Source organism: Capsicum annuum, chromosome 6 (assembly GCF_002878395.1).
Source record: "Capsicum annuum cultivar UCD-10X-F1 chromosome 6, UCD10Xv1.1, whole genome shotgun sequence".
Taxonomy (NCBI): domain Eukaryota; kingdom Viridiplantae; phylum Streptophyta; class Magnoliopsida; order Solanales; family Solanaceae; genus Capsicum; species Capsicum annuum.
Window position 1 is genome coordinate 43,053,250 of NC_061116.1, and position 14,142 is coordinate 43,067,391.

Genomic DNA, 14,142 nt, shown 5'->3' on the forward strand with positions numbered 1-14,142 from the left:
CTGTTTAAGCAAAAATTGGTAACTTTAATAGAAATTTATAAATTACTAATAAAGAATGTACATAGAGGCATGTTTTTTTTCTGAAATTTATCCTTAATCATATTAATCATATTTATGTTATATCACATATTTGTACATATAAGAGTAATATATTCAAGTTAATATTTCTCTGCGAGAATCATACTTATATAACATTTTAAAACTATTATATATTTTGATTTCAATTTTCAAAAATATATCTCATTTTATTGAAGGGTAGAGTCTAATACTATTAGATGTGATCACAAAAATGAAAAAAAAAAAGGGTTTCAAAGATCAAAAGTGCAGAAAAGATTTATTTTTTGTTTTAAGTTAATTAATACTAATAAATTACAGAGTTAACCTATATCATTTAAATAGATATATCATTTTTAACATCAATTACTATTTTAAAATAATTTTACTTTTTAATATTATAATTTATTGATTGACATGAAATACACACGTACACTACTGAGTTAACCTCATTTGTTTACACTTAATGGAGGTCTGAATCTGAATGGTTCAGACTTCAGATCATTAAGTGTATTTATTTTTATTAAGATTTTAGCTCTTAATAGGTCTGAATAGGTCTTAATCATTCAGATCTAGAATCAAGTCTTAATAAGTCTGAAGAGATATTCTGGTTTTTGATAAAATTCATCACTCTATTCATAATCAACAGTCACCACCACTAACAACCTCTGTCGCCACTACTATTTGTCAACCACCATCCACCACCACCAACCACCTCCATTATCACAACCACCATCGATAACAAATATCGCTACCAACTACTATTGTCAACTACTACCGCACCTAGTACCTCTATTATTCTATTATATTCACCGTCGTCGACACCACTACCATCATCAACTACTACCGGTCAATCCCTACTACCGACCAACTCATCTATCACAACTAGAACCATCACTAACTACCACTAATACATCACAACCTCCACACATTCTTCAACCGCCACCATCATTGTCACTAGTAACGTCACCTCTACCACCACTTCAACCACTACCACCGCTACAATTTATCTCTACTAATAACTATCTCCACCATCCTTATAAACAACATCTCCAACTAGCACCAACACATCATCGACCATCATGAATTGATGTTTCAGTCAATACAATCAACACATCAAACTACTAACATCAATCAAAGTCACGTCACCATCATCACCACTGCCACCACCACCATCAATCGCTACCATCATAACACACTACAATGCCAATCATCGTAACTATCACCACCAATATTATTTATTGCCAACATCAATCATTGTCACCACAACCACCATTATAAACCATTCTCATTATCACTAACAAACAAAAATATTTTTTTCAATCAAATAATATAATATATAATTATTTTTTCATTTAAATTATATTTTTTATTTTATCAATATACAAATAAATTTTTTTAATACATTCAAATATTGAAAAATAAATTATCTTAATTATTTAATTTTCAAATTTAGAAACAACATCTTAATAATTGAGATGTGCATTCAGATTCAAATATCTGAATCTTAAAAAAAAAACGCACCCTAAAAAGCAAGGAGGCGTGGAGAATCAAGACGCCGTAAATTTGTACCCGACCCGAAACCCATAATGAGCAACATGCATTAAAAACCTCAATCACACACAATAGCCGACCTCTCTCGCACTCTCTCTCTTTCTCTTCACATTCCCAAGCGACGTGTGGTTCTCTCTCTCTCTCTGCAATTCTTCGCGTCTCATCCGCTTCGATTATTCCCTTTCGATCCACTTCATCACTGTAAGTTTAAATCATAAACCCTCACTTCTCTCTATAATCAGATTCTTAATTTTATCAATCGCCTCAATTTTACAAGTATGAATTTTGAACTGTTTGGATGAGAATTAACAGTTTGTTTTTTTTTAATGTATGAATTGAATTTTGAACTGTTTGGATGATATTTTTATATGTTTTGTATTAAGATTTAACAGTGTTTTTTTATATATATGAATTTTGAACTGTCCTAGATGAGTTTTTTTGTTTTGGAATTTTTCTTGATGAGGCTTTGATTTGGGTTGAATTAGCGAAATTCTTACTTCTATAGTTTTTTATTTGATTTGTTCGGGATATTTTAGATAAGTCTTATATTTTGACGAGTTCGTCATGTCTTGAGTGTTTTATTTAATGCGTGAATTTTGAACTGTTTGGATGATTTTATTTATTTTGCTTGATGAGGCTTTGGTTTTAGTGTAATTAGTGAAGTTCTTTCTTTTGTCGTTTTTATTTGATTTTTTGGGGTGAGATTTTGGATAATTCCTATATTTGGACTAGTTTGTTGTGTATTTACTGTGCGTTGTTTGCATTGGATCGATGTGTGTGATTAATTATAATTTAAAAATTGAGTTTTTGAGTTCTTGAGTTTGAATTTGGATTACATTGGACCAGTGGGAGTCACAGTACTCATCCGTCCCAGAAAGAATGACATGGTTCAGAGTATGAGGAAAAAATCATTTAAATTTGGTGTGAATTTGACGTCAATTGCTTAAATATTATTAAATAAGATGTTCATATTTGGAACAAATAATTTAATCACAAACTTTTATAGTTAAAAAAAGAGGAATATTTGGAAAAGCAGTGGTCTGATAAAAAATTGGTTTGACACCAATAATAATAGTAACAACAACAACATACCAGTGAAATCTCACAAGTGGGGATTGTGGAGGGTAGAGTGTACGCAGACTTTATCACTAGACAGACGACAGCCTGTTTGCAGAAGACCCTCGGCTCAAGTGCAACAATTTCCACGTAAGGGAGATAGAAAACAGTGAAGAAAACATGGTATTTAATAAGGAAAACAGTGCATAGCATACAAGAAAGGGACAATAACAACATTGAAATAATGTGATAATCGACACACAGTAAACAATAGACAATAAACACCATATGGTAATAGATATCAAAAGCAAAAACTACATTAGGACAAACACCAATAAGCCTAAACCTTCGAAAAGCAGGACAATGCGTTATTACCTACTAACCTTCTACCCTTATACGCGACCTCCACATTGTCCTAAGCCTTGTCATCTGTACGACCAATTAGTAATAGTGTGTCAAACAATATGCGGCGGGTAGCTATAAAATCTACATGCTGTTATTCTCAAGAAAAACTATATGTTTCTTTTGCTCCGGGATTCTGTATGTAGGAGGTCTTCTGATTGAGTTCTTGATAGTGTGGAGTTAAAATCGTCAATTTAAAGTGGCAAGTCTCTATAGAGTATGGACTATTATGTGTTGAATAAAATGTTTTTGTCCTGTGAATTAGTTTTAGTTTTTGTGAACAAAAGTGTCGAGCGAGTTAATTGATTGTGCTGCTGATATATTTTTGTTAGTTATAACATTTTGCACTCTATCGAAGACAACAATGAGTGACCAGGGGGATAAGACATGTCCTCTCTGTGCTGAGGATATGGATTTGACAGATCAGCAGTTGAAGCCATGCAAGTGTGGCTATGAGGTTTGTATTTTCTTTCTTTTCTTTATGTTTCTTAGAAAGTTCTTATTGAAATCTATCCTCCTTTGTGGATAAATGCTGGGGATGTTGTTGTTTATTGGAATCTATCCTTTTTTGATAATGGTGGTGTTTGGGCGAACTTGCACACACTTCGACTATTCCTCGGATATCTGCTACTAACCCACCAATGAAGGTACTGGGTAACTTTTCCAAGGCTTAGGCTGATGGAAAGAGATCACCTAGCATTTTTTTCTTTGTCGGGATTTGAACTTTGGTCTCCAAGGTTTTCCTGCTACTAAGCCACATCCTTTGATGCTCCTTTTGAATGTTTTCTTAAGGGCAAGTCATCCATAAGACATAGTGAATATAGAATTGCTTTAAAGCTTTTGAGAGTTTGGTTTATTATTTCCGGAAGGGTCTACTGCATGAGCAGTTAAAAACCATGTTGTTTCTGTTGAGCCTTCTCTTAAACAGAGGCATGACCGTCAAGCCTTAACTAGTATATATGACTCGGTTGTATTGTTGTAGACTTTGCTGTTATACTAAGAGCCTCATGATGTACCCTTACAAATATCCATTAATCTGCTTTATTTACAACTCCAAGTTTGTTATCTCAAAATGTGTGGGCGGATTCCTATATCCTGATTTCAACTTGCTTCCTGTAGTCATCCTCAAATGGTGAATTGAGGTATAATTGTTGTATTTTCTTTCATGTGTGGTCTTTACTCCAATGGATCTTCACTACAATGGTGAATATATCGGTAGTTGTAGGTTTTAACATTTGACACATGTTTTTGAAGATATGTGTCTGGTGCTGGCATCACATTATGGATATGGCTGAGAAGGAGAATACAGAAGGGAGGTGTCCAGCATGTCGCACTCCTTATAACAAGGAAAAGATTGTTGGCATGGCAGCAAAATGTGATAAGTAATGAGATGAACTAATTCATTCTTAAGACAAACTCTATCAAGAACATGAAAATCTGTATTTTCTGAGTTATTCATAATTTTGGTGTTGACAACAGGGTAGTGGCTGAGATGAGCACTGAGAAAAGGTTGTCTTCTCGCAAGGGAAAAAGCAAAGCAGCAGATTCTAGGAAGCAACTTAGCAGTGTTCGTGTCATTCAAAGAAATCTTGTTTACATTGTGGGGTTGCCTCTCAGTCTAGCTGATGAAGATGTATGTATGTTCGTAGTGAATTTTTAACACTCAAGAAGAAAAAAAGAAAAAAAGAGACTTAACTATCTCCTTTTGAATCTGCCTGTTATTCCTCCTTACTTTTTGTTATTGCTCTAAAGCAGCTTCTACAGAGGAAAGAGTATTTTTCTCAGTATGGGAAGGTCATGAAGGTGTCTATATCTCGTACAGCTGCTGGCACTATTCAACATTTTGCAAATGATACATGTAGTGTGTAAGTTTTGTTACTGATATGAGTTACCTGGCTAATTGAAAATTGACAATTGTAATGTGTCAAAATACTTTCTGTTTCTCACAGTTGTCCAAGTTATCAAATACCTTTTTGGCCTAATGGGCCTTTATATCCTATGACACAAGTCAGTGAAAGTTCCTATATGTTGCTGCAAAAATAAATGTAGTATAAGGCCTCTGAAAAACTAACCAAAACATCTGTACCCGGTGGTTTTTTTGGCAAGGATCTATGTTCCATAGTTTAATTTTCATTTCCCTGGTGCTTTAGGGGGTATCACCAAAGGATCATTGCGAGCAAGCATTTAGTTTGATGTTAGCCGCTTGTTTGAACCTCTTGCTTGTTTCTCAGTTTTCACTGGTTGCTATATGCTCTTTGTATGGGGAATCATCTTTGCTTAAAAATTAAGTTCTGTACTTTGGTACACACACCATCTCATTGATAAATGTTTAACTTCAATAAAAAATAAAAGATGGAATACATATACAGGCCACTGAACTATTTCACTTTTCCCGTATAGGCACCTCAATTAAGCCAGGTACCTATTGAACCCTTTACTCCTTCACAAATGGTTTCAATTGAGCCCAATTTGCTGATGTGGCAAAAAATGTAAAATGCGTGTAATACACACGCTGATGATGTGGTGAAGTAACGAATTAAATGACGACACGTGGCATTTTAATTTAAAATAATTTAAAATAATTATAAAAATAATTTTTTAATAAAATTAAATTTAAATTAAAAATAAATAAACTAATAAATCCTCCCCTCTCCCCAAGCCCTTCTCTTCCAACCCCCCCAGCCCCCTTCTCCACCCCCGTATCCCTTCTCTTCCAAACACCCCTTCTCCCGTATCCCTTCTCTTCCACACACAAACCCCTCCACCTAGCCCCTTTCCGCACCCCCAGCAGCCTCTCTCTTCCAAACACCACCACCCCCTTCGTCGATTGAACAGCCCCCCCAAGCGCCCTTTGCGGATTGAACATAGAAAGTAAAAAAAAAATAAAAAAATTGTATCTTGTATTTTTTTTTTAAATTTCTTCAATGTGTTTTTTTAAAAAGTCATTAATGGAGAAGAAGATACGGAGAAGCCATTAATTATGGTTTCTCACTCAATTTATATATGATTGATTTTTAAAGAAATCATTAATGGAGAAGAAGATATGGAGAAGAAGATGATGGCTATTTTTTTTTAATTTCTTTATAATGTGTATTTTTTATTGGTTGATGGTTTTTTATGTTTAATTATGTTGATTAATTGTGGTTTCTCACTCAATTTATAAGTGAATGGTTTTTAAAGAAGCCATTGATGGAGAGAAGATATGGAGAAGAAGATAATGGTTATTTTTTCTTTTTAAAAAAAGAATTCTTTTAATGTATTCTTTTTATTGGTTGAAATTTGTATGTTTAATTATTTTAAATTAATTATGGTTTCTCACTCTCCCTTGGAAGAGTGCATTACACATGCCACGCCATGTCAGTGCCATGTCAGCGATTGGGCTCAATTGACACATTTTGTGAAGGAGTAAAGGATTCAATAGGTACATGGCTTAGTTGAGGTGTCTATGCGGGAAAATTCGAATAGTTAAGGGGTCTGTATATGTATTTAGCCAAAATAAAATTTGCTGTTCTGGTAAGTTCCAACTTTATGCAATGACCAATTTGACATATGATACATTACCTGAGTTGATTCTTCATAGCGCTCTGGCTACAGAAATTCTTTTTTAAAAAATTGTAAGCTGCAGGAAGAGTCTTAACAGTAGTGTGTCCACCAAACATCCAACCAAAATCTCATTTGGTTTCCACTGTTGAATTTACCCTGTGACGCACCAACCCATCCCCTTCTCTTTCTACAATCGTGAAGCACCCTGATTCCTTGTTGTGCTTTCATCATATATTATGTTTGCTGGTTGAAATCCTCAATCCATGTTTAGTCTTCAATCAAAAGAAAATCAGTTTACAAGTGTTGAAATGTTGTGTACAGATATATTACCTATTCAAAGGAGGAGGAAGCAATTATGTGTATTCAATCTGTACATGGGTTTGTTTTGGATGGTAGACCTCTAAGGTTAGTGTGATGATTAGTTCATGTGCGCAACCATCTTCTTCTGATTCAGCATTAACCAATTTAATTTCCTTGTTTGCAGAGCTTGCTTCGGAACCACAAAATACTGTCATGCTTGGTTGAGAAATGTGGTATGACTTTGAATTATAATTTGGAATTATTCATTGACTGGGAATTTGCATTTGATCCTTATATCATTGAGTATCATAATGTAATCAAGGATTAGTTTTCTTTTGGTTCAGCCCTGTACCAATCCTGATTGCTTATACTTGCATGAGATTGGGTCGCAAGAGGATAGCTTTACTAAAGACGAAATCATAACAGCTTACACAAGGTATTAGAATTATTCAGCTGATCAGGCTTTTGGCTGATTCAGCTGCAATTTTTGAACAATGCAATAACTTCCAAGTAGTACATAACATACGTTATAGTGAACATCAAAGTAGTAGGTTTATTTTCAGGGCTTTTGGAGGAGACATCAAGCTTTAGTTTAAGCACAGTGGGTCTCTAGTATACATTACGTACAGCTTTGCAAGCAGTGGCGGAGGCAGGATTTCTATCAAGGGGGTTCAAACGCAGGAAGCCAAAAATAAAAAAATTAAAAACCTATCGTCAATGGGTCTCGAACCCAAGACCATGAGACCCTCTGCGTGAAAGTTTGTACCCCCTTTGCCACTGAACCAAGTTTTTTGCTTGTGTCAAGGGGGTTCAATTTAATATATATACACAGAGAAAAAAAACTTCATATATATATATATATATATATATATATATACAGTGTTATTTTTCAACGGATGAACCCCCTGGAGTCCACCTAGCTCCGCCCCTGTTTGCAAGACCTAGCTCCGCCCCTGTTTGCAAGATCAGAAGATTGGACATTATCAGTCTGCATGTCTCTATCCTATGCATCTAAACGTTCCTTTGGATGGCCTATTAACTTGAATAATTATTTAGAAGGAGTAGAGTTCAACAAATTGCTGGTGCGATTAATAGCATGCAACAGCGATCAGGGAGTGTGTTACCACCGCCAGCAGAGGAGTACTACAGTAACAACTCTGCCTCTACAGACAAACCTATTAGCAAAAATGCTGCAACTGTAAGACATTCTCGTTCTTTTCCTTTCCTGTTCTCTTCTTTTGCTTTTCTTCCCTTCTATATGTTAAAAGAAAAATGGAGTTTCTGTTGTGGGGTGTGGGGGTTCAGTGGGATGAGTCCGTGCATCGTGCTCTTTTGTTGTCTTAGATCGCAAACATTTCCATCTTTTGTGGTCATATTGGATAAATTGTGAGTGACATTCATGTAAGCTTACATTTGACCAAATTTTTGGCGCTGCCGTTGCTAGATATTGTGTCAGCAATATGTCAATGTTTCATTTGCAAGGTATGAAATTTTACATTGTCATTTTCCTTGCAGAATTCCGCACAGAGTGTTAAAGGCTCCGTCTCCCCACCAAATAGTAGCTCTGGTAGATCTGCAGCTCTCCCTGCTGGAGCTTTATGGTATACAATAAGCAGAGACTCTGTTACTATCATTTGTTTTTGGTGCTTTGTTAAACTTTGATCTTGTTTGCTAGGGGGACACGTGCATCAAATCAACACCCACCTGGCAGGGTACCATGTTCCAATGGACCTCTTAATAAGAAACCTCAGATGTGTAACCGAACTGTATTTTCTACAGCTGTTGAAAGCACAAGTCAGGTTCCATTATTGCCGCCCCAGGCAGGAAAGGAAGTAGTTCATACTGAAGAAAGTGGTTCTACTCAAGAGAAAGGGAAAATAGAGACTTTAGAACCTGTTAAGACGCATGCAGGAGCAGATCGTCAAACCCATACTTCTGAAGATCTCGCTATTCCGGTACCTCGTGCTTCGTCATCTATGAACAATCAGCTACATAGTACTCCGTCTCTGTCTTTGAACAACAAAGATAAGCATATGATACCAACCAGTAGTACAAATGCCGTCAATATTTCTGTGATGTCTAATGGACCTGGTTTTACCAAAGATTCCAATGATGTCACAGAGGTTAAGATCCAGAGTGTATGCCGTGATATGTCATCATTGAGCATTGGTAGACATCAAAAATCACATTGCATCTTCATTGATCAAAATAAGGGGCCCTTGCCATCTGAATTGACAGGGGAATATGCGACTTCTGCTCATGAGATTTCTATCTCAAGAGAGAAGTCTGACTTGAAACTGGATATGCAGAGCAATCAAGTTGCTACTCCTGAAATGGAGGATGATTTGCTAATTTTTAATGAGCAGAGACATAGGGATCCCGAAGTAACTATCGAAAAAGTCTATTCACCGAATCTTTCCATTTCTTTACACTCCCCAGCTCAGCCTGGTGGGCATTCTCCTCAGCTGACTAATGGTGGTGGACCTATTTGCGCCAATATGCAGTTAGACAGGACAACTGATTCAGTATCACAGCCTTCTCATGTTGAATCATTGACTAATGAATACCTGGAGAATGTATCGAATTGTGGGGCTGATTCGCAAACTATCAATAGTAGTTATTATAGGTTGCCTGACGAGGGTAAGAGGATTCATGTGGAAAACTTTCAAGATGAAGCTCCTAGTAAGAAAAGTAGTACTGATTTTGATATTGGAGAGAGCAGTATAATATCTAATATGTTGTCCCTGGATTTTGATCCTTGGAATGAGTCATTAACTTCTCCTCAGAACCTTGCCAAGTTGTTGGGAGAAACTGATGAGAAACAAGGGTCTCTTAGAGTGTCAAGCTCAAGAAAATTAACCAGTAACCAATCGAGATTCTCTTTTGCAAGAGAAGAACCAACCAATCCATCAGCTGATTATCAACCACTAAATTACATTGAGCAAAGATTTAATCATTATCATAATGTTCATGATATTCCTAATAGCAGAAATTATCAACTTGATAATATTGGTGCTCGTGATGATTTCTCCGTAGCTAATAATGATGGAACAGTTGGTTTTGGCAACATCTTTTCTCATCTATCTTCTAATAAGCTATCAGGTTGGTTCGTCTCATCTTTGTAGTTCCTTCGCCCTTAAGTGCATGTTATGTTTGTAACGTTGTTTTCAAGTTTCGTTTTAAAGTGTACTGGTTAAAAAGAAGGAAAAAAAATGAAAAGTTGAGTGCCTCTGGATTAATTTTTGCTGGTGAATTTTCATCACAGTGTCCAGACCTCAGATGTCAGCACCTCCGGGGTTCTCAGCGCCAAACAGATCACCCCCTCCGGGCTTTACAGAACATTATGAGCGAATGGAGCAGAATTTTGATTCTCTTCGTGGTCTGTTATATACCAAACCCTTGTGTTTTTCTACTGTGTTGACACAGTGTAGTTAATGGTTTACGTCAAATGATTACATTTTACAGGGAGTCACTTGTGTGATACTTTCTCGTTGCACAATCTGCATGAGGCTCCACAAGTTGGAAATGCGAGTAATGGAGACTTTGAGTTTATGGATCCTGCTATTCTGGCAGTTGGTAAAGGGCTTCCCAATGGCCTTGATCTCTCAAGCTTGGACATATTTTCAAGGTGTCCACCATTATCAAATACTTCCGAAAATGAGGGAAGGCTTCAGTTACTGATGCAAAAATCTCTAACACCGCATCAGAACCAGAGTTTTGCAGATATGGGGGACATGTTTTCTCCATTCGGTGATGCTTATGGAATTTCTTCCAGGGTTTTGGCGCAAACTCTGGCCAACAATCAACCCCCTTTTGATGGAATTTCTTCCAGGGTTCTGGAGCATACTCTGGCTAACCATCAATCTCCATTTTCACAGCTCACTCTTCCCCAGAGTAGGAGCTCTGTTGCCATGTCAAATGGCCACTGGGACAGCTGGAATGGGGTTCAGAGCGGAAACAGTTTGGGTGTAGCGGAACTCCTCCGAACAGAAAATCTGGGCTATAACAAGTTCCTTACAGGCTATGAGGAATCAAAGATCCATATGCCCAATTCTGGCAATTTGTATAATAGAACATTTGGGATGTAATTTTGGATCGCTGGTTCTTTTGAGCTGACTAGCTTTCGAAGAATCAATGAAGCAGAATGATCGTGTGACTTAACTTATTTGATCTTAAGATTTTCAAATGGCTAAGAAGACATGAGGAAACACAAGTCTTGCTCTCTGCATGGTGAGGTTGGTTCATGCCTCTGCATGAAGTTGGCTTTCAGATTGGTGAAGGAACAAACCCCCTAAAATAGGGTATCCAGAAACCAACAGGTTAGCGCTTCCCAACCAAGTCTACCAACTTCCTTTGGTATACGTTTTACCAAGTGTTAAGGTTAAGGTTGCAAGAACACAGTTTAGGCGGCATTGCTGCAGTACATTGAATGTTGGCATTGCTGCAGTACATTGAATATTCTTGTCAATCTTGGTTGATACTTTTATCGTGAAATTTCCTTGCCCAACGCTGTACTGAAGTAACCGATATCAAGTTTAGAAAGATGCTTAACGGTTTGCTCTCTTCTTTATAGTTCCTAGAGCCATGTATATTTGGTTTTACGTTTGAAAGATCAATTCATTTTTCTCCCGTTCCTTGAACCGACACGTGGCCCAGAATTATTGCTTTCTGACATTTTGACGAGTAATATCTGTTTAGTATGTGTTTTAATAAACATTGATACCTGCTTTGGCTTGTGATGATTTTGCCAGTTGAAAGCTGAGATTCAGGCTCAACATGGTGGTTTAGATAGAGCTTCATGCTTGGCTGAATCGGTTGGTGATTCTCCTGTCAGTGTTCTTGGATGTGGGTGGAGAATCAGGTCATATTATTTACACACGAGAACAAAATATTAAACATGGCTCATTTTTGTCTAAAGCAATAAGGCTGAGCTTGTTTGTGACTCTGCGGGATTGTAAGTACAATTGGGAAGAGGTAAAAGGTTGAAATCTGTTTTATGTTTGCTCTTTTCCCTAATTATTTTGGTAACGGGGGTGGATAAGATTACTAGTGCATTTGACCAGATGTCTCATTTTCTGATGAAGATGGGAAATGCTTGTTCTTCTCATTATCTCCTTGAAGGGAAACTTGTTACGATTGATGTATTTTAGGTCCTTATTACGTTTTCTGTGAGTTCCAAAGGATGGCTGGGACTTTGAGTTCTGCGCCTTCTATTGTCTCCTTTAGAGGTTCTAAAGGAGAGCAATGTGAAGAGGTGCCTAAAGAAGGAATGTATGACCTATGTTGCGACATGCCTTGGTGTTTATTTCAAAGAGATCTATTTTCCTCCCTGGATTTGTGCACTTTTTGAACTTCAGACTCAAGTGGAGAAAGAAGGCCAGGCCCTTGAAATGTTTGAACCTCGGTGGGTTCCTGCCTAATAATAGCTGCACCCCCCTCCCTGGTCAAACCTACTTTGTTTAAAGCCAAATAAGTATTAAAGGGACCAGCTTTTGACTCTCATGCACACACCAATTATCTTTTGCGGCATTAATTTTCCTTTATATTTGCTAGTTTTTTTATCTTATTCAAATTTTGCGGTGTTTCTTTTATTAAAAATATATTTCTCTTTTTGTTTCTGTTCTTTCTTTTTTTTACCCCAACTTGTGCATCATGTTTGTCACTCGTGAGAAGAACTTGTTGACTAAACAAAAACATTCATCTGAGAGATAAAATGCCACCACATTCAAGAAACAAAATCACTGAAAAGTAGTGATTCTTAAGGACAACCCATCTGTCATAAAAAGCAAATAATGACACTATCAGTAAATCATCACAGAACCGTCGAAATCTTTGGAGATCAATGGAACCTATTTTGAGAAAGTTTTGTTTTGGAAAGAAAGACGGATAGAGTTGCAACTGGAAATACCATAATGGACAACTTCTGTCGTCCAAATCTTTCATTTAACAACCTTCAGATTTGAGCTTTATAAACTGAACACAGCCGTCAGATTAGAAGATTTAACGGCTTGGGGAAAATGAGGATTTCCTTTTTTTGATCTATTCGGCTGAAGAGACTTATTTTCGATTTTTTTTAAAAAACAAATGAAAACAGAGAGAGCAACAAAATAGTCGAAGACTTGATTGCGACGGAAATTTGGAGAATGGAGGTCGGCCTCCTCGATGCATTGTTGCATAATGAATTTTAGAAAGAAGAAAATAGATACAATGATACAGAAAATGTAAAAGAAAAAGTGAAAATCTCAACTCCCTAAATATATTACAAAAATCTCAACATATACACAAAATGCTATGTATATACCGGTTATGTTATGTATATTAATAGGGAGAGAGTAAAGTAATTAAAAATATGGGAGTGAATGTAATTATTTCCAAAAGGATTGGTATTTATGTTATTTATATGGGCACATGACAGAAATAACCAAATACAAGGGGCTACAACAATCCTCTTAATTTAAATTAAATTACAAAACATAAATAGCCAAATATAAGGGATCATTTACAGAAGCCCTCTTAATTTTAAATTAAATTATAAAATATATCGAGGTCGCGTATGTCTTAGGCTTATGTATATCACGTACAGTGGTTCACATGTATTTGACACTGTGCATTGAGATTGTGTATCGAGGATTGTATATCTAGGACTATGTATCTAGGGTTGTGTATCTGATATAATTTTGAGCTCTGTGTGTATCAAATAATTTAGAAATTTTTGGGTGTATCTAAAATAATTTTAGTTTTGTATCTTAGATATTTTAAGTCATGTATTTGTTGTATCCGTGTATCTATGTGTAGATTAATTCTTTCCTTCAATTATTTTGATGAGTTTCCACCAGACTACCACCCATAACCACCAATAAAACATCGTCGTCCAATCTCTCTTCTCCTTTATTGTTTGTTTTGAGTAAACTCCGGTCAAGAATGCCGTACTTTTTCTCCGATGATCCATGAATTTTGCGATGTGAGGGAGGAGTGATGACGAAGAAAGGAGATTTGTGATTTTGTGGTCGGAGCATGGTGGATCTGTGAGGAAGGAGTGATGACAAAGAGAGGATATCTAGTCGGACGTTTCACCGGATTTCGGCACAGACAGACAAAAAGAATTCACTGGAGCTATGTAGTGGTGGTGGCCTAGTGGTTTGGATTCACCAAAAGTAATGGGGAAATGAGGGTTGATGGCTAGTGGACACACGCGATTGTGTATTTCAGATACACTCAAATTTTGTATTGGGT

At 36.5% G+C, this 14,142-nt stretch overlaps 1 protein-coding gene across 8 annotated transcripts; it reads left to right on the forward strand.

Moving 5' to 3' along the window:
• The first annotated feature begins 1,652 nt into the window (after positions 1-1,652).
• Positions 1,653-12,527, forward strand: LOC107873423. 8 transcript variants are annotated; one of them, XR_007057024.1, is made up of 14 exons: positions 1,653-1,809; positions 3,399-3,523; positions 4,321-4,448; positions 4,546-4,699; positions 4,822-4,931; positions 6,931-7,014; positions 7,094-7,142; positions 7,254-7,345; positions 7,966-8,107; positions 8,425-8,510; positions 8,585-10,011; positions 10,175-10,288; positions 10,375-11,228; positions 11,661-12,527. XR_007057024.1 is itself a non-coding variant. In XM_016720270.2 (13 exons), exons 2-13 carry the CDS (start codon positions 3,431-3,433, stop codon positions 10,995-10,997), a joined length of 3,102 nt encoding a protein of 1,033 aa, XP_016575756.1. In that variant the 5' UTR covers positions 1,653-1,809; positions 3,399-3,430; the 3' UTR covers positions 10,998-12,527. The 8 variants fall into 8 exon arrangements, 1 of the variants encoding a protein (XP_016575756.1); XR_007057025.1 differs by having other exon boundaries at positions 7,969-8,107; XR_007057026.1 differs by having other exon boundaries at positions 7,975-8,107.
• The last annotated feature ends 1,615 nt before the right edge of the window (positions 12,528-14,142 follow it).